Source organism: Squalius cephalus (genome assembly GCF_949319135.1).
Source record: "Squalius cephalus genome assembly, chromosome: 8".
NCBI classification, from domain to species: domain Eukaryota; kingdom Metazoa; phylum Chordata; class Actinopteri; order Cypriniformes; family Leuciscidae; genus Squalius; species Squalius cephalus.
The window spans coordinates 23976588-23997317 of NC_137129.1; the positions used below are offsets into that span (position 1 = coordinate 23976588).

A 20730-nucleotide genomic window follows, 5' to 3' on the forward strand; every position below is an offset into this window, starting at 1 on the left:
TAGTGAAGCCTGAGTGACATTATACTGTAATCCATAGCCTAAAAAAAACTGCTTAAAAAAAACTGCTTTACAACATTGGGTCTTAAGTGGCTTGGAAATGCCACAAAAAAACCTAAAACTGTTTTTTAAACCTAAAAGCGCCAGGTAAACTCCGAATGACACGACAGACAGCATTTTCCATCAAGTTCTCCGCATCTCCAAAGGAAAGAGCCACTCGCAAATAATCTTAGGGCAATGCAAACAGTTTGTGCTGTAGTTAAAGCCCGACTCCGAAAAGTCGAAAATAAATGTGCGTTTCCAACAAATTAATAATGTAAACGACAATCTCACGAGAAAAAATATTTATCTCAGAAAGTGCACTGAAAGTGCACTATCGCACTGCGCTGGACTTCCCGTATCAGCTCCGCTTATGAAGCCGGGATCTAATCCTGTTTACATGAAATAAGCCTGCTCCCGAGCAGGTTTAAGCTTGCGCACCTGTTGCTATGACAGGCAAGTCCAGGATGAGCGTCGAAGAACCAAACAATCCAAGATCATGCCAAATCGCCAACAATCAAATCCAGCTAACTGAGTTAGCGACGTACGAAGAACGGACCCCAGATCTGTAATGCTGCCTCAATCATAATCATACACTGTTCGTTGGCTAGAGGAGAACTGCATCACTGTAAACTGTAAACAAACGCATCACTGTAAAGCTGCTTTGAAACAATCTGTATTGTAAAAAGCACTATATAAATAAAGGTGACTTGACTTCTGATATCAAATTCTATAATGGCACAGTGACAATCATAAGTTTATTCAAATTTTGTTTTTGTGAAAACAACAGATTTGAAAAACAGGTGGGCACCAGAACGTTTTTTCAGGTCATCTTTCTTGATGGCATGTGATGATCCCTAAGACAATATAAAACAGGTGTTATACATCATGAGGTGCCACAAGCTCAATTACAAAAACAAGCTGATGTTTGCGCATGTTTCTGAGCTGGTGATTGGCTGGGCAATGGAAAGCAGCAGCCAATGAATAAGCAGAGAGTTACTCTGCGAGTACTATAGCACACCAGGACAATGAACAATATCAGGATGTGACTCTAGTCTCGCTTTTTATCAAAAAGTAGTATGATCACGAGCATACTAATTAGAATCAGCTGAAGACAAGCAATTCATTTTCTTAACACGCATTGTAAGTAGTCTGTAGCTTGAGGGCATGTGATCCACTCGATGTGTGATCGTCAACGAGTGGATCTCTGAACTGGTGTGAGTGGAGGGCGGGGCTAATTTGCATATTCAAAGAACCACATATACTAAAGGTGTATATTTAGGGTGCTTTCACACTTGGTTCGATTGCCTGTTCCGAACCCGAGTTCGATTGCTCCCCCCTCCCCCTGCCCCCGATGGACTGTGTTCACATTATATTATTTGTATCTGAACCGCGGTACGCTTGAGTCATTAAGCTGCAGCTGGCGCGTACTCGTGTTGCTTGGTAACCGCTATGAAAAGGCATCAAAATGGATAGAATTGCTCACTTCACATTCTTCTTTATTTGAACCTTTGGTTTGGTTTTCAAAGAAAAGATACAGAAACACACTTACATCTGTCTGCCGCAAAAGTATTAAAACCGTTCCAAAGACAGCGGGATGTCCGCCGAAGACAATTTTTGTGGAGGCAAGCAGAAATCATCTCTCTGCTTGCAGTGCGTCATTCCCAGTTTTCGTCAGGGTAAGCGTATAGACCCTTTTACAGTTGTTAAACACACACGCACGCACCACGTCATCAATAGCGGTTCACTTCCGCGATTTGGTACGATTGCGTTCATATCAGCAGCGAACCGTACCCCAGACCAGTGGTTCTCAACTCCAGTCCTCGGGACCCGCTGCTCTGCACATTTTGTATGTCTCCCTTATTTAACACACCTGAATCAGATCATCAGCTCGTTAAGAGAGACTCCATGAACTGAACTGAGTGTGTCAGATAAGAGAGACATACAAAATGTGCAGAGCAACAGGTCCCGAGGGCTGGAGTTGAGAACCACTGCCCCAGACCACCTTTTTAAGCGGACTCGAGTACGGTTCGCGGGTGCGCACCCGAGTTCGGAAAACAGTGTTCACATCATCCAAACGAACCCGAACTCTGACGTCATTCGAACCCGGGTGCGCACCAAAAGTGCTAGTGTGAAAGCGCCCTTAAATTCAAGCTGTTTTAAGGCATGAAAAAAAAAATTTTCAAGGAAAAAAACATTTTAATATGTAATTTTGGTGATCAAAGATGAGTTTTAAGGGAAAAAATTATTAACTACAGGGGGACTTTAACAACATTCACAACACAGATTAGAGTTCATATCCGGACTGGAGTGAGCGCGTTTCAAGTCATGGACATTTATGTTCTCTTTAACATCTGTAAATGAAGAAATTAAAACTTTTACATTCTCTCTCCATCTATGATAACATTACGGTTTCGCTTTAATGACTGCATTAATCTTATTCAGCATCGTACCACCTGATACTGGTGACATAATTAAACACTAAGAATTCCCTGTACTGCTGTATTCTCTTCAAAAGTGAACAGGTATTCCATTTCTATGTAATAGTTGTTTATACCTGGTTGACTCTGTGAAGGGAAGACACATCTACAGCCTGCCTCCTGAGCGGCACGGGGGATGCAATTAATGATCGCTTTCACCAACATCTGTAGTTTGAGAGAGGCAATAACATATGACACTTGATCAACCAGTGAAGAAATGCAACAGTAACAAGGATCAAAAAAAAAAAAAAAAAAAATTGTATCTGAGCTGGTGATTGGCTGGGCAATTGAAAGCAGCAGCCAATGAATAAGCAGAGAGTTACTCTGCGAGTACTATAGCACACCAGGACAATGAGCAACATCAGGATGTGACTCTAGTCTCGCTCTTTAGACACAACTTTTCAAAAAGTAAGTTTAATTTATATCTGAAAAAAACTGAACAACTGCCTTCAGTCTGTCAACATACCCACCTCTCCTGAAAGTAGTTAGATGATCTGGAATGCATTCTTGATGTGTACGGTCAACAGCTACCGTTATTAGGGTCGCGCATCAGAGTCTGTCATCTGCCCCACTATGGGCCTTATAGAAACGTGCAAGTAGTGACAGCCAGAATGGGGAAGGTACTTGGTATACTTCTTTAACAGTGATGTAATCCTAAATAAGGAGAAGAAATAACTATTTGATCCAAGGGAAGAAATGAGTTGCTACAGACAACAAAAGCAAGGTTCAGGAAAATATAGAGAAACTTAAGTGTCCTAACCAGGTGTGACCACCACCACCAAAAAGAAAGGAAAAAGATAATGCAAGCATTTTTATCCTACACTGTAAAAAATGATTTGCCATTTTTTGCAAAATTTCTACGTGAAAATTGTTTCAAAGCCAGTATTTTTCGGTGTAATTAACCAAAACTGCAAATGAATGCTGCTAAAAACTTGCAGCATCACACCTGGTGAAAGTTCAATTCTATTTCAAATCTCAAGTCTAAGAAACTTTGTACAAAAACAGACAAATGCCACAACATTAGCATGTTTCTGAGCTGGTGATTGTCTGGGCAATGGAAAGCAGCAGCCAATGAATAAGCAGAGAGTTAGGCCGGCGACACACTGGCTGCGTGGTGTGAGCGTCTCAGCTGTGTGGCGTGTCCATTTTTATTTCGGCTACCATGTCAACAGGTTAGAGCTTCCACACTGCCTGTGTGGCTCGAGCCGCGCGGAAAACGTGTGCATGCTAGAAATAGAACCGACGCCTATTTTTCACACGACACGCAAGCATGTTGGAAGCGTTTCCAGGCAAAATAGAATTAGGAAAAGATGTTTGTCATTTTGACACAAATGCATATTAATAAATTACACTTGAATGTTTGAAAGTCTCTAGGTTTTGACAAATGCAGATATAAATGTAATTAAAAAAATATTATCGATTTTCAAATTTTGCACCTGTCAATACAGAACGAAATATTCTGTAGACTATTTTGCCGCCAGTACTGCCGACGTCGTCTTTGCTGCTATATATTTATGTTTAACATGAAGTATAGGCATTCCACAACTCTCCCCATATGTCGAATATATCACCAATGAGGCTTATCATATGTTAGCTAGCAGCAGCAGCGCCGCGTCAGACACGTTTCTGGTGTGCAAAGACATAGAAAACGCCACGCAGCAGACACGCAACAGAAACGCCACGCTCACGCCACGCAGCCAGTGTCGCCGGCCTTACTCTGCGAGTACTATAGCCCGGACAATGAACAAAATCAGGATTTGACTCGTCTCGCTTTGCATCAAAAAGTAGTATGATCACAAACATACAAATTAGAATCAACCGAAGAGCAATTCATTTTCTTAAAGGGGGGGTGAAATGCTCATTTTCACTCAATCTCCTGTTAATCTTGAGTACCTATAGAGTAATATTGCATCCTTCATATCTCCAAAAAGTCTTTTGTTTTATTATATTAATCAAAGAAAGATAGGGTGTACCGAGTCTTTCCGGAAAAAACCGAGCGGCTGGGGGCGGGCCGTGTGGGCGAAGCTTAGCTGTGCTAACGCACTGAGCTAGTGACAACACACAGTAGAGCCCGACCGATATGGATTTTTGGGCGCCGATGCCGATACCGATAAAAAAAAGCCAGATACCGATATATCGGCCGATATTATTTATGTGTATATTATAATACAGTAGCAATATTATTTGTGCGTATTATAGTACAGTAAGTTTGGACACACTTTACAATTGGTGTGTACAAACTTTTGATGGGTACTAGAGCCCGACCGATAAAGGATTTTGAAGGCCGATACCGGTACAAATATTTGTTGGTTTTAAAATCCGATATTCCGATATATCGGACGATATTTTTTATTTTTTTTCAGAAACGCGCAACAAAACATTAACAAATTTCCCTAACATTAGTTATTTGTAGTTATTTATGAGTTTTAACTAAAATAATATGATGATGCATTTTAAAAAGAAACTTGTTTCTTTTATTGTCACAACAGAACAGAAGAACATCAAAATATATTAAAGTTCTGATAAATAAAATGTATAAAAATACAAACTTAAGATTTTTTTTAAGACTAAACGTTTAGTCCTTTGAACAAAAACAACAATTTCACATTCAAATTGACAACAAATTCAAATTGTCATAATTTACTCTCTCAAGTTGTTTTTTTCTTCTGTTGAAAATAAGTTATTTGGATGAATGTGGGTAACCAAACAGTTGATGTACCCAGTGACTTCCATAGTATATTTTTCTCCTTTGGAAGTCAATGGGGACCAGCTACTGTTTGGTTACCCACATTCTTCAAACTATTAATATTAGAAAAATATTAGAAGGAAATTAATACAGTTGGAACAACATTAGAGTGCCTGTAAATAATGAGATCATTTTTATTATTGGGTGAACTATCCCTTTAAGGACAAGCGGCAATGTGTTTACAATTGCTACTGTCTCTTTAAGAGCTGAGCACGACACGTCTATTGTACACGCATTTGACAAGCAGATTTTCTCTCAATTGTGCCTTCACTTTAGACAACCGACTTTGTTTATGTAAATCTTGTGTGTATTTAACAGTATTAGCACAATAATACTCGAAAGATAACTTAGTCCAGTATCAAGGCGCTGGTAGAAAGGCTTTGTGCATGTGAGCTTCACATGTACGCGCTGAGAAACGCACACGTTAGAACAGCGCATCAGCATTTAAAATTAAATGTTTAACCGACAAAGCATTAAAGCACATGCACATTATGAACTTTTGTGAACTGCAGTGTTAACATTTTATGTGAATATAGCCTACGTCGCGTTGTTCCGCTTCACTCTCGGCTTATTTAACCGCAGCAAAACTGGACATGAGTCACGAATTTTGTCATCCTTATTTGAGTTAAGAGAACTGATAGGGATGTTCTTTTAATTGTTATTCAAGCAATGTATGTTTCGTGAGTCGTGACCAACTCACCATGAACACACTTCACCGCTGATCTCACTCGCGGTTCTCTCTGCCCGACTCTGGCTGGATCAGCAGGTTGCAGAATGTGTGGCGCGTTATACACGAGTGTTGCCAACAGGGACGGTGTAGAGTGCCCTCTGGTGGACAAACTATACAACGCCAACACTCATAACATGGTTGAAGGGTGTTTCGTCCGTTTTTATTTTATTTTTTTTAAATATTCATTTATCGGCCGTTATAAATGCCGATACCGATAGTTTTGAAAATGCCTAATATCGGCCGATAATATCGGCCTGCCGATATATCGGTCGGGCTCTAACACACAGAGACATTATTTGTTCAACAGTTACTCACCGTCCGGTTCCAACGCACGACCGCGAACCTTTATCATTGCGACTGCTCGATCCTTAAGCATTAGACGATCTGGGCTTTGTTTATAAAACAATCATCGTCGAAATGCAGGGAACAAACTAGGGCTGCACGATATTAGGAAAAAATGACATTGCGATATTATATTTTTCTACGATATATATTGCGATATGAAATGAAATCTAATCTATTTTTTTCTTACAAACAAATATGGGGTAAACACACTTACATTCTCATTTTAAATGATTTAAAAAGAGTATTATTTAAATTAAATGATTTGTTTGTAACTTTAGGATATGGTTTGAATTGTTAACATTAGTTAATGTAGGCTATCCAATAACTAACATGAACTTACCATGAGCAATACTTTTGTTACTGTATTTATTCATCTTTGTTTATCTTAGTTTATAAAAATACAGCTGTTATTGTTTGGTAATTTTACTTCACAGTGCATTACTGTTAACACATACTGTACAACTTTTGATTTCAATAAGGCTATATAGCCTAAATGTTTAAATTAACAATGTTGTAGAAGTGCAGTTTACTAATAGTAAATGTTAACTAATGTAGTTAAATAGTTTAATAAATAGAACATTATTGTAAGGTGCTACCGATTTTTTTTTAATATATATACACCAATTCAGACGTCTCGTGAGTTCAGTGTTGGATAGGTCAGTTGTTTAAAAACCATTCATTAAATTGAATCTGTTCGGGTTCAAAGGAATCATTAGTTCGCGAATCTGACATGTAGGCGAGTCTACGGCACGCGTTGTGTAATTACCTCGGCAGTTTAGGATATCGCACAATATTTGTCAACACAGAAAACATTTCATCACTGGATAGTTTTTTTGTTCGACTCCATCGTGTCAATTGATTTTGATGAATATGCGCGACTCGCGAGGGAGAGAGAGAGAGAGCAAGACAGCGCTCGTGTTGTTTGAAGACGGTGAAGGTGAGCGCGCACGCGGCCGGGGCTCTCTCGCTCTGCTCGTTCTTAAATGCGCCCTGTTAAACTAACAGGACTTAAAAACACATGCAAATGTTAAACTTTCACTCTATGATGGTTAAGATGTGCAATTAATCCGCGAATCATATGTGTTAAAAAGGCCGGGGAGCAGCTGGCCCGTAAGGTTAATGAATCACGGATTAACTACGACAGCCTACATCGCACATCCTGCGATGTGACTATCGTGGATTCGCACATCGCGATATCGATGTTTAAACGACACATCGTGCAGCCCTAGAACAAACAGCTACACAACTCCGTTTATGCTCAGGAAAACAAACTCCATCCACGGGTTCCTTAACGCTGGGTTCTTTGGGAATCTGTGCAGGGTTGTCTTGCCCTGGCAACCAAAAACACACTTCTTTGGTGACTTTGACTTCCCAAAAGCCGGGCAGGGCGCTTTGATGGCGAACTGCTTTCACTCTCTTGCTCTGGTCTACGAGTGCACGCGCGGCCGCGATCTTACCGGAGAAGTGCCCTTAGGACCCATATAAGGAAATTCCGCCCTATCTTACGTAAGACAGAGCCATACTCGAAAAAAACTTTCCGAAACTTGTGACAAACCGGAAGCTTGGATTCCCATGCTAAACATGGACAAAGTTTCAAAAACTAAGTTGTACGTTTGAAGGAGTATTTTTGTTCCAAAAATACTCCTTCAAACGTACAACTTAGTTTTTGAAACTTTGTCCATGTTTAGCATGGGAATCCAACTCTTTACCAGTGTAAAAAACTCAGTATGCATGAAATAGCATTTCACCCCCCCTTTAATACATTGTAATTGTGTAGTCTGTAGCATGACAGCGTTTTCTGCGCCGAACACCACAAAGAGTTTAACAACATATGCAGCACGGACTACAGTTCATTTCCGGACTGGAGTGTGCGTTTTTCAAGTTATGGACATATTTCATATACTCTTTAACATCTGTAAATGAAGAAATCAAAACGTAAATATTAGTATTAATTTTACAGTTGTACTTTTTTTATTAAATGCTCGATTTCTGTCATATCAACTTTTGATTAACATTAAGCTTACAGTAATGTCAACTGTTTACTAACCTTTAAAATTTTGGTGGGTCTTGAGATAGATTATACTTGTCTAGGTGGGTCCTGAATTTGTAAAAGTTTGGGAACCCCTGCTCTGGGCAACACGGGGACGTCTTGATCAGGATTTTTTCTGTAAAAACAACTCACCTTGGCAGCACCGATGAGCTCATAGGCCAGACACTGTACAGTAGATGGTCCTAAAAACAGCTTCTCTAGCACCAGTACACAGCAACTGAAAAACAAATTCTCTTAAATGTGTAATATCAAATTGCTTCAGGGGTCTATATAATTTAGGATATATTCCAGGATAACACTGTAATATAGGGCTGCACAATTAATCACAATGAAACCGCACGCAATTTGGCAAAGACTGCGATTATTTTATGTGCAGCTTGTCATTGCAGCATGGCTGATCGGTAGTAAATGCTGCTCCATCTGAACGCCAGAGGGTGCTCTCATGCAGACACGCCAAAAATGCCCTGCCGCAGAAGTACAATAACGTACATCATTCCAGGAAATCCCTATCGGCCATCATACTATCTATAGCTGAATAAACAAGATTCAAACGCTTTGATTAAACATGACTAATAAACACAACTGCCTTATTCTGTGTAAGAAGCCACATCATCTCACAGAGGGATGCTCAACTGTCATTATGAAGTGAGTTTGGAGTAAAGGCATGTTATTAAATGTTTTCTTTTGTTGGACAAGAGGTTCATAAATGCTTCTCATGTTTAGAAAGATGTTTGAAGCATGTTGCTTTTTCAAATGCACGTTATAAGTAACTCAAACTCAGTGCTTTCAGATGGAGCAGCGTTTACAGAGCCGTAATTCAATGACAAGCGGCGCATTAAAAAAAACCAAAAAATTCTTCGCAGCCTTTGCGATGTCATAATCGCGATGAGCCAAATCGGTTGAAATGCGATTACATGGAAATTGCGATTAATCGTGCAGCCCTACTGGAATAGATGTGCAAAATGACAATAACGCACGCCCACATATTTTACATTCTCTCTCCACCCATTATCACACATTTTTAGGGATGCTCTGATCGATCGGCCGGAGATCGGTATTGGCCGATAAAAACATTTTATGACCTCACAAACTGATCACAATTTGATGACATCAAAACGTGAGGAGGTACATGATGCGTGGGGACTTAAATTATTTGGCGACGCAATCATGTCATCGCCGGTGTGGAATTACTATGATGTGTCGAGAAACAAGGAAACAAATTAGCAATTTGCCGTGTATGTTTCAAAGAAATCTCACGTGGTGGAGCTAGGGTTGGGTATCGAGAACCGGTTCCATTTTAGAACCAGTAACAAATTTCCAAAAACCGGGTATTCGATAGGACGCACGCATTACGATTCCTCTTATCGATTCCTGACTTTGGGACAGTTGCAAATTCGTTATTCGCGGCAAGCACGTTTATAATAGAAGCGACGTGGGCGCGATGAGCATGCGGTGCGTGGCGCTCGTTTTTGCAGGTGCGCCTATGCCTCGGCGAGATGAAAACATCTCAACTTTTCAGAATGCCGCAAGCGGTGCGCAGGTCATGTGACAAAAAACAACCGACCTTTCTGTAACATCGAAAGCTCTGCCGAACAGCTGATCATAGCTGAACGGGGTGGGTTTTTATTTCTCATCTCCATAAATATATCTAGTAGCCTAGTAAAGCTAATGCAAGAGCTATAAATGAATTAATCCTTTGCTGATACTTCGTCGTCATCATGGAGAGCGCAGTTCATGGTTGCATAGCAACGACAGACGCCATGGGAGCGCAAGCGCTTCTGGAAAGAAGGAGAATGTGGCACAGCCGTGGTTTTCCATGCATTTTTAGACGCGATATGTGAACGGTCCCTAATTCAGGAATCTATGTGCCTTAAAATCAATCAATCATTTTTATTTTGTTTAAAATGGAGATCACGATTACATACAGACAACTACTCAGAATAACATGTTTAGTCTAATAGTCTATTTTTAAAAAATTCGTTTGAATAATTCAAACACTAATTAATTCAGTGTCTCAAATACTTGTTTAATTAATGAATGATTCACCGTTTTTTAACGAATCTCTCGAGTCTTCTTGAATAAATAATTCAATGAAAAAAACAGTCGATTTTTGCCACCTACTGGAGTAATGTAATCAACACCTTTATATGAAGAGACTCCTTTCACTTCAGCCATTTTATTGGTTATTGCTTAAAATTGGCAAGAATAAAAGGTAGAAATATTTATTCTTCAAGTATTTGCCCTTTTTTCTCCCTCCAAAAAATATTGGAATCGGAAACAAGAATCGATAAGAACCGGATTCGATAAGCAGAATCGGAATCGCTAAAAATGAAACTATACCCAACCCTAGGTGGAGCACTGTCCTCCAGAGCGAGAGCGCCATTATGAAGAGTATGCTGTGCTCGCTCAGTTTAAACAGCGCCACTCGCTCAGAATGCCCTTTGTGAAAATATGTGAAATAAGTTGGGCTGCCCGTGCAGCGTGCACGACTAAAGTTTTTTCTAGTCGACTAGTAGTAGTTAATTTAAGCCAATACTCTAAATCGCATATTTACATTAATTTAATCACTTAAATATATATGGGAGAGAATACTAAACCATAATGGGCGTTCTCGTAATATATTGATATTTCGCATATCAAGCGCATGCATAAAGCTTGCCACAAAAAAACGGCAAAAGTAATGTTTATGCAGCATGATACATTTTAATTGTTTATTAAAGGTGCTCTAAGTAATGTTGGGTGACAGTTAAAGTATTGTCAAACAAAATGGAGGCTAGCTAGACCCTCCCTCCTCCTCATCTGCGCACTAAACCCCACCCCAAATCCTTCTTGTTGGTTATTGGCTGGAACAGTTTGTTATGTTTCGTGGTGCGGGTTAGCCCAGTTTGTTTTTCTTGCCGTTTGTGGAGCCTGGGCTGTCTACAGAGACCGCGTTTTTTTACAGTGTGTTCAGGGGACAGGCAGCTAGCGGATGGTGAGGAGATGTTTGCTGTATGTGACAAAAAATGTTTTGGCCTAAAAAACACGTGACATCGCTTAGAGCACCTTTAATAAACTAGCGTTTTCTGGCTGCAAAGATACAGTTGGCGATGCTGACTCGCCATCTTCGGATGTAGCCTAGTGAACGCACCTATAGAGAGAAATGCACACTTCATACGGATTAGCCTACATAAGCAGAGAGTAGGCCATTTCTTATCGATTTGAATAGTTTTTTTTTTTTTTTTAAATAGACATTTCAAGCTTTCTATACGTTCTTGCCTCTGTGAGGCAAGTAGCTTATACGTTGAGTTTCAATTCATTTATGAGACGCGTTCCAGTTCACGCGCCGGCGCCTTCGTGTCCTGATTATATTGTCTTCTTATTTATTAAATCCAGGCAATTGGTTGATGAAACATTGATTGAAATTAAGATACAATTTTTACAAAACGAAATTCACTTTAAAGAATGGCTTTCTACAAAACAAAACTTAATTAAGTGGTCAAAATCATGTCTGACCCACTCCAAATGTCTCCTGATATATTGGGGCATCTTATGATCCTATCATACCCATCTCATGTGGTTCCTTTTTCATATAATACATGCATGTGTGCGTGTATGGGGAAGGGGTGCGATTTTCTAATAATAGTCGAATAATACCCAGCGATTTTCGAATATTATTTTTGCTTGAAATGCCCATCCCTACCAGGGCTGAACGATTAATCGCAACAAAACCGCACGCGATTTGCGATCATCTTATGCGCAGCTTGTCAGTGGAGTGCGGCTGATTGGTAGTAAATACTGCCCCATTTGAACGCCAGAGGGCGCTCACGCAAACACAATAAATATGCCCCGCCGCAGAAGTACAATAATGCGCATCATTCCAGGAAATCCCTATCGCTGTAGCTGAATAAACAGAAGATTGAAACGCTTTGATTAAACATGACTTATAAATACACGACTGCCTTATTCTGTGTAAGAAGGCACATCATCTAACAGAAGGAGGAGCTCAACTGTCGTTATGAAGTGAGTTTGGAGTAAATGCATGTTATTAAATGTTGTCTGTTGTTGGACGAGGTTCATAAATGCTTCTCATGTTTTGGAAAGATGTTTGACGCGTATTGTTTTTTCAAATGCACGTTATAAGCAGTGTTGGGGAAGTTACTTTTAAAAAGTAGTGTTTGCTCGTTACTCGTTACTTTTTTAAAAAGTAATCCGTTACTTTAGTTAGTTACCCCGTTTGGAAAGTAACTTTTTACGTTACTCGTTACTTTTACGTTACTTTTATGTTGCTTGACTTTGGGCAGAACCCAATATCTGTTCCTAAATATGTAGACATAAAGTTATACAATGGAGGACATAACAGGTAATTATTTTGTGCTCTTTATTATAAAAAATAGTACCAATTTCGAAAGAAAAAAAGTCCTTCTCATTGGCGCTGCTGTGTGCGGCAACTTTTATTCTCAGCCGGCTCTGCATCATGGGGTAGAGTGCGACACTCCGCGATGAGCAGCTCGCCCGCGTCACTTCTCTCCGCTCCCCCTATCCACCGAACTTTAAATTTCGGCAACAGCCAATAAAGCGCTCCTGCTCTCTAACACGAATCGCGAATCGCGTCTTGATAGCATAGGACAAAATGATATAGAAGACATAAGCTTAGTTTTCAGACATACGACTCACTCTATCAAGGGAGTAGGAGAAAAAAAATATATTTTGAGAGAAAAAAATATATATTTTGTTTAAAAGTACACATATTCAAGCTTTCTATATATTTCTCAGGTCTGTGAGACAAGTATAGCTTATCTGAGTTTCGGTTCATTTACAGTATGGAGACGAGCTCAGTTCACGCGCTGGTGCCGTCATGATTATTTTGCATGCTATATTTACTTATTTATTAAATTCAGGCAATTAATTGGTTGGTAAAACATTGATTAAAATTAAGATAAAATTAATACAAAACGAAATTCGTTTTAAAGAAAGTCTTTCTACAAAAACAAACTTAATAAAGTGGTCTAAATCATGTCTGCCCACTCCATTTATCTCCCGATATATTGCACAAAATTATGATCTTACTCATGCTTTTCACTTTTCATATAATCAACATAGATTAAATTTATTTATTTTATTTAAACATAAATGTGAAACATTGATTAAAATTAAGATACAATTAATACAAAACGAAATTCACTTTAAATACAGGTTTTCTACAAAAACAAACTTAATAAAGTGGTCAAAATCATGTCTCCACACAAAAATTTTATTTTATTTAATTTAAACAAATATGAAACTAATTTGTTTTCTTCAGTTCTCAACAGTTCTCTTCTCTCAAGCGCGCAGCTGAGGCAGTGTCGCTGTCAAATATATCCATGGGAAAAGTAACGTTGCGCCAAATTGAAAAAGGAACTACGTTTCGTTACCAAATTTTTAGTAGTAACGCGTTACACTACTTTTTACCCGAAAAAGTAGTTACGTTACTGTAACGCGTTACACACAACACTGGTATAAGTGACTCAAACTCACAGTGCTTTCAGATGGAGCAGCGTTTACAGATCCGTACATCAATGACAAACTGCGCATAAAAAAAATAAAATAATCGCAGCCTTTGCGATTTTAAAATCGCGATAAGCCATCTCGATTTAAGTGCGATTACATGGAAAGTGCGATCCTTAATCCCTACTAATGAGTTACATCAAACTACTCCAATTTGTTCTTTTAGGAGTTTACTTTTTTTTTTTTATATATTAATTTTGTCCTGCTCAGACTTGGATTATGTATTGGATAATGCTTAAGTTACATCAAACTTCTCCATTTTAGGTGATTAAATGTTTATTTTGTCCTCCAAAGTTTACTACTGGACAATGTAAAAAAAAAAAAACCATTGTGGGCTGCATCAGACTGCTCCATTTTCTTTGTATTTGTCCTATATTAAGTATATTAAGCATCGGTATCGGCCGATCACCATGACAAGAAATCGGTATCGGCTGCAAAAAATCCTGATCGGAGCATCCCTACACATTTTATTACGGTTTGCTTTAATGACTGCATTATTCTTTCATTCAGCAACGAACCACCTGATACTGGTGACAATTGAACACTAAGAATTCCTGTATTACTGTATTCTTTTCAAAAGTGAACAGGTATTCCATTTCTGTGTAATAGTTGTTTATACCTGGTTGACTCTGAAGGAAGACACATCTACAGCCTGCCTCCTGAGCAGCACAGGGGATGCAATTAATGATCGCTTTCACCAACATCTGTAGTTTGAAAGGGGCAACAACACATTACAATTGATCAACCAGTGAACAACTGCAACAGTAACAAGGATCAAAAAAAGTTGGAGAATTTGTATCTGAGCTGGTGATTGGCTGGGCAATTGAAAGCAGCAGCCAATGAATAAGCAGAGAGTTACTCTGCGAGTACTATAGCACACCAGGACAATGAGAAACATCAGGATGTGACTCTAGTCTCGCTCTTTAGACATAACTTTTCAAAAAGTAAGTTTAATTTGTATCTGAAAAAATGAACAACTGCCTGTCTGTCAACATACCCACCTCTCCTGAAAGGAGTTGGAATGCATTCTTGATGCGTACGCTCAACAGCTACCGTCATTAGGGTCGTGCATCAGAGTCTGTCATCTGCCCCACTATAGAAACGTGTGAGTAGTGACAGCCAGAATGGGGAAGGTACTTGGTATACTTCTTTAACAGTGATGTAGGCCTAATCCTAAATGAGGAGAAGAAATAACTATTTGATCAAAGGAAGAAATGAGAGTCGCTACAGACAACAAAGCAAGGCTCAGAAAAACACGGAGAAACTTAAGTGTCCTAACCAGGTGTGACATGACAAAATGGTCACCACAAAAAAAAAAAAAAAAAAAAAAAAAAAAAAAAAAAGATAATCCAAGCATTTTTATCCTACACAGTAAAAAATGTTTTGCCATTTTTTGCTAAATATCTGTGAAAATTGTTTCAAAGTCAGTATTTTTTGGTGTAATTAACCAAAACTGCAAATGACTGCTGCTAAAAACTAGCAGCATCACACCTGGTTAAAGTTAAATTCTATTTCAAGTCTAAGAAACTTTGTACAAAAACAGACAAATGCCACAACGTTAGCATGTTTCTGAGCTGGTGATTGGCTGGGCAATGGAAAGCAGCAGCCAATGAATAAGCAGAGAGTTAGGCTACGTTCACACTGCAGGCTGAAACGACCCAATTCCGATTTTTTTGCCCCTATGCGACCTGTATCTGATCTTTTCATGACAGTCTGAACGACACAGATCCGATCTTTTCAAATGCGACCCAGGCCACTTGGGTATGTGGTCCCAAATCCGATACATATCCGATCTTTTGAAATGCGACTTCAGTCTGAACGGCCAGGTCGCATGTATCCGACCCGCACGTCATTGACACGCGAAAAACGTCATAATTCTGTATTCGTCGGTTTGAAAACAGACTGCATATTCGTCGAGCTGAGGTAAATCTGCCGAACGGGTCGACCTCGACGAGCCCGTTAATTAAAAAAAAAAAAAAAAAGCCCACGGCCATTATATATACGTTATGTTAACTTATTTGTGCTGAATCTGATAGGTCAGCGGCTGCTGTCTGGCTCTTGTGTAACGGTCGCTGCGCGCGCTCGTGTGTGTGTGTGTGTGTGTGTGTGTGTGTGAGAGAGAGAGAGAATCACAGTTAGTTCAAGTTTAGCTACTTCCGCAAACAACAAGTGACGTCGTTGACCGTTGAGTACTCTTCTGCGCATGCGGGTCACTTCTGGTTCATTTCACGTTCACACAGGAGATCACAAAAGGTCGCATTTAATTGGAAATGTGAACGGCGTTGCAAAAAAATCGAATTTTTTCAAAAAATCGGAATTGAGCATTAAGCCCTGCAGTGTGAACGTAGCCTTACTCTGCGAGTACTATAGCACACCAAGACAATGAACAATATCAGATGTGACTGTAGTCTCGCCCTTTAGACAACTTTTCAAAGAGTTAGTTTAATTTATATCTTAAAAATGAACAACTGCCTTCAGTCTCTCAACATACCCACCTCTCCTGTAGAGTTAGATGATCTGGAATGCATTCTTGATGTGTACGGTCAACAGCTACCTTTGCAGGGTCGCGCATCATCAGAGTTTGTCATTTGCCCCACTATGGGGCATCAGGCCTTATAGAAACATAGCCAGAATGGGGCCAACAGCCAGAATGGGGAAGGTACTTGGTATACTTCTCTAACAGTGATGTAATCCTAAATGAGGAGAAGAAATAACTATTTGATCCAAGGGAATCCAAGGGAAAGAAATGAGAGTCACTACAGCATCACACCTGGTTAGAAGTTCAATTCTATTTCAAACCTCAAGTCTAAGAAACTTTGTACAACAGAAACATGCTTAAAGGCACACAGTGTCATTTTTCGCTACTAGAGGTTAACGTTATTCAAAACAAAAGTGCTGCTTGATGACTCCTGCTGTGATCATTCTAAAGTATAATTTTATTTTTATCATTTCTATATTCCAATTTATGTATAACATTAATCTCATAGCATTTAGCCTATGCCCTATGCAATTTGTTTGTTCAGTGTAAATGCGTACAAGTACTAAACAATAATTGCAGAGCCCTGCATGTATATTTATAAAAGGCAGTTTTATTTTATAACTAAAAGTAACTTAATTTTTTTTTTAAGTGAATCCCGCGTATTGGCACATGCGACAGTAATTTATTATTTTTGTGTCAGGAGTGCACATAAATCATGCTGAATCATATCATATTTAGCATTAGGCTATTTCATATAAAAGCGAATAGCCTTAAAGTTTAGTTAATACATTAGGTCGTACCGCGGTTCGTGTACCAAAATTTAAGACCACGTGAAAAGATTAAACTTTTCAACATATTTCAATATTTAACCCATCGAACAGAGAGCCGTGTTCGATTAATCTGTGCGAAATATTGTGAGAGAAGTACATTATACAGTGAAAGGTAATTTAGGCCAACATTTTCCGTAAAAACCAAGCGTTATTTCTCACTTACAAGTCTCTGCTCCCGAACACCTCGCCACTCCGAGACGAAAGAGAACGTGCAGTCTTCTTATTCCAATGTTTCATAGCGGTTGGCTGGCAAACCAGCTTTCGGTGCATTACCGCCACCGATTGGAACGGAGTACGGCCAGAGAATGTCTAATAGGAAGAGAATTGGCACTCTCTGCTTACTTCCGGTTTCTGGACTGGCTGCAGTAACACGTCTCTGTCCATGCGGGGGCGCTCGCAGGCGAGTGCAGAATGAATGGAGGTCTATGGTGAAATACCCCTCAAAATCCACTTTTCTCAGGATATAATTTTTTGTCTAGTAATTTGAATGTTGTATTCGAAAGGAGATGCAAAGAAATTACACATTGCTGGGTGTTAGATTTTTTAGAGTCACTTATTTGCTTTAAAAAGTCTTTTAAAATGTCAATGACGTCAGAATGCTGACGTCATTAGCAGAATGCTAGCGTGTTATGGGCACTGATCTAGAATGATCATTATATAGATCAGTGGTTATGGGCAACAACAACTCAACCTGTAAGAAATCGAAAAGAAATAAGTACTCGTTCATCAACTTTCGACCTATAACCCATGTTGAACTTGCAAAACCTACAATAAAATCTGAGATTTCTCAACAGCAATTGGGTGAAAGAGACACATTTAGCCGTCTAGCCCATAGACTCCCATTCAGTCTGCACTCGCCCGCGATCACCTCCAGTGGAATTCTAATGGAACTGCAACCAAGATCGATACAATGGGGCTAATAGGAAGTGCCAAGGCTCTCCGTAGACGGGCTCTGGTATGGCACCCGATTGCCGTTGAGAAATCTCAGATTTTATTGTAGGTTTTGCAAGTTCAACATGGGTTATAGGTCGAAAGTTGAATGAACGAGTACTTATTTCTTTTCGATTTCTTACAGGTTGAGTTGTTGTTGCCCATAACACGCTAGCATTCTGCTAATGACGTCAGCATTCTGACGTCACTGACATTTTAAAAGACTTTTTAAAGCAAATAAGTGACTCTAAAAAATCTAACACCCAGCAATGTGTAATTTCTTTGCATCTCCTTTCGAATACAACATTCAAATTACTAGACAAAAAATTATATCCTGAGAAAAGTGGATTTTGAGGGTTTTTCGTCATAGACCTCCATTCATTCTGCACTCGCCTGCGAGCGCCCCCGCATGGACAGAGACGTGTTACTGCAGCCAGTCCAGAAACCGGAAGTAAGCAGAGAGTGCCAATTCTCTTCCTATTAGACATTTGCTGCGTTCCAAACCGCATACTTCCCTACTATTTAGTATGGGAAAAAGAGTAGGCGAGCGAAAAAGTATGTACGAATCCAAAAGAGTAGGCGAGAATTACCTGGGTGACGTACTAATTATCGCGAGATTCGGACTTAAGTGCGTTCCAATATGCCTACTTTCCTACTATATAGTAGGCGAAAACAGTACGTGAAGGAAGCAGTACGTTCGAAACATCAGTATTCATAAAAGAGTAGGCGAGAAGTTCCCGGATGGCTTACTGCTTCCGGACAGATTTTTGAGTGCTCATCCGATGGATACTCTTCTATCCCAGGAGGCCACGCGAGAGGATACGTCATTATAAAACATCGCAGAGATCAGCGACGCGGGTGCTTTCAAATGTGAGTAAACACAGTTCCTTTTGTTAAAATTGCATGTGTTGAACTACTGTAGAGTAAACTGTTGAATTGTTGAAGGTGTAAAGACGTTACACAGTATAGTATAGTTGTGATTTTGCTGTAAAAACACGTTTTATTATGTATAACGTTAGCTAACAGGGGAGCTCCAGTAAGGACACGTAAGTTACGTCTCTAAAGTGGATTTACATAAACAAACCATACATCAAAGACGCTTATTTTAAATGTCTATTTACATCTGACAGGAAAATCTTGAAATATCACAACATGAAATAGACATCTGAGTGATGAATGTGCTATTATGTAGAACAAATCTATAAAGTAACTAACGTTAAACATAAGTTATCTATTTTATTTGTCCATTACTGTTGATAAATTGAGGAACATTTATGTTGGATAAAAAGTTAAAACAACCTCAACATGTAAATGTAGTGTTGAGTTCATAAATCACAGAGGTAACGTGGATCTTGTCTGGATGTTACAGGGTCAGATGAACAGATGTGTGTTTATCTGGTGGAGAGTTGCTCATGAAGGCTTTGAGTGAGTATATTACAGAAATGAATAACAACTATTTAAATCTTAAGTTGTAGTTTATTTTAATTATTGTAATTTCAAACAGAGCTATTACATCACCTTTCTGATTCTTGATTTCTGTGAATTTGCTGCAGATCTTTTGTGGTGGAGCAGGACCTGCAAGGGAAGATGATGGCGGCATTTGTGGAAAAAAAGCGTTTTTGTCTTCTAAATAATACTGAAATCAAATGACATCGTGTGGTTAAAATTACTGCTTTTGTGTTATGTTTGTGCATTTTGTAGGATCTGAAATGTCAGCGGGCTGGTGTGAGCACTGAGGATGAAGAGCACAGAGATGAATCCTAGAGATGGTCCCTCCATCACTCCACTTGCCTCAGATTGTGAAGCACAACACATCACGCAACAACCTCCGGCACAAGGGAACGGCTCACCTCTGGACTGGCGGTCAGCTGATTCATCAGACTAAATCCGCAGAATAGGAACCGCTGTGTTGAGATGGCAGAAGGATGTGGGGTCAGCGCCTGTAGTCTACATACATGATTGTAGTTTGAATAAAGCTTTGTTTCATGTGTTGACTTATGCATTTGTTTATTGTGTGATGGTGACTTTCATTCATTCTTTTACTAATTTATTAATATTTCTCATTGTTGTCAGTAAATAAAATATAATTATTTAATTAATGTTTTATTTAATTGTTTGAAAGAAAATGTAGATATGTTCATTATACACACATCTAGAGTGTATTCAATCATGCATAGCTATGACATATGACATACATTACAATTTGTTTTATTGAATTATATCATTTTCAGTAAAAAGTCATATAATTAAGTATTGATCAGCATTTATCGTTGTTATTATTGTATGTTTTGGGGTGGGATAGAAATGCAATTCATTCTGAGGTAATATTAATTTTTAATATTAATGATACTTAAATTTTTCGAGTATAAAATCAACAGTTTTCCTCCAAAGGCAAATCTTCGCACAAGCTGCCCTTTGTGCAGACATTACAAACGCTGAGGAAACCCGTTCTAGGTAGGGCTGTCGAGTTACTGATGTTATGAGATCTGTAAAAAATCTCATTATGTATGCAAACCCATAATATATACAGTATATATATATATATATATATATATATACAGTGCAATGCATAAGTGAA

The 20730-nt window shown here is 39.0% G+C and overlaps 1 protein-coding gene and 1 long non-coding RNA gene across 4 annotated transcripts; one reads left to right on the top strand and one right to left on the bottom strand.

Moving 5' to 3' along the window:
• Positions 1 to 759: 759 nt before the first annotated feature.
• Positions 760 to 17509, bottom strand: LOC307163019 (uncharacterized protein). 3 transcript variants are annotated; one of them, XR_013822005.1, is made up of 8 exons: positions 17386 to 17504; positions 16409 to 16606; positions 14915 to 15086; positions 14533 to 14617; positions 8520 to 8604; positions 2987 to 3170; positions 2594 to 2681; positions 760 to 893 (listed from the first exon to the last, which is right to left on the bottom strand). XR_013822005.1 is itself a non-coding variant. In XM_079878815.1 (4 exons), exons 1-4 carry the CDS (start codon positions 17490 to 17492, stop codon positions 865 to 867), a joined length of 309 nt encoding a protein of 102 aa, XP_079734941.1. In that variant the 5' UTR covers positions 17493 to 17509; the 3' UTR covers positions 760 to 864. The 3 variants fall into 3 exon arrangements, 1 of the variants encoding a protein (XP_079734941.1); XR_013822006.1 differs by lacking the exon at positions 16409 to 16606 and having other exon boundaries at positions 14915 to 15080; positions 17386 to 17425; XM_079878815.1 differs by lacking the exons at positions 2987 to 3170; positions 14533 to 14617; positions 14915 to 15086; positions 16409 to 16606 and having other exon boundaries at positions 17386 to 17509.
• A 1078-nt stretch (positions 17510 to 18587) lies between these two features.
• On the top strand, positions 18588 to 20414 carry LOC307163020. The gene is made up of 3 exons (XR_013822007.1): positions 18588 to 19022; positions 19522 to 19577; positions 19706 to 20414. It is a non-coding gene; the product is annotated as an uncharacterized lncRNA (long non-coding RNA).
• The last annotated feature ends 316 nt before the right edge of the window (positions 20415 to 20730 follow it).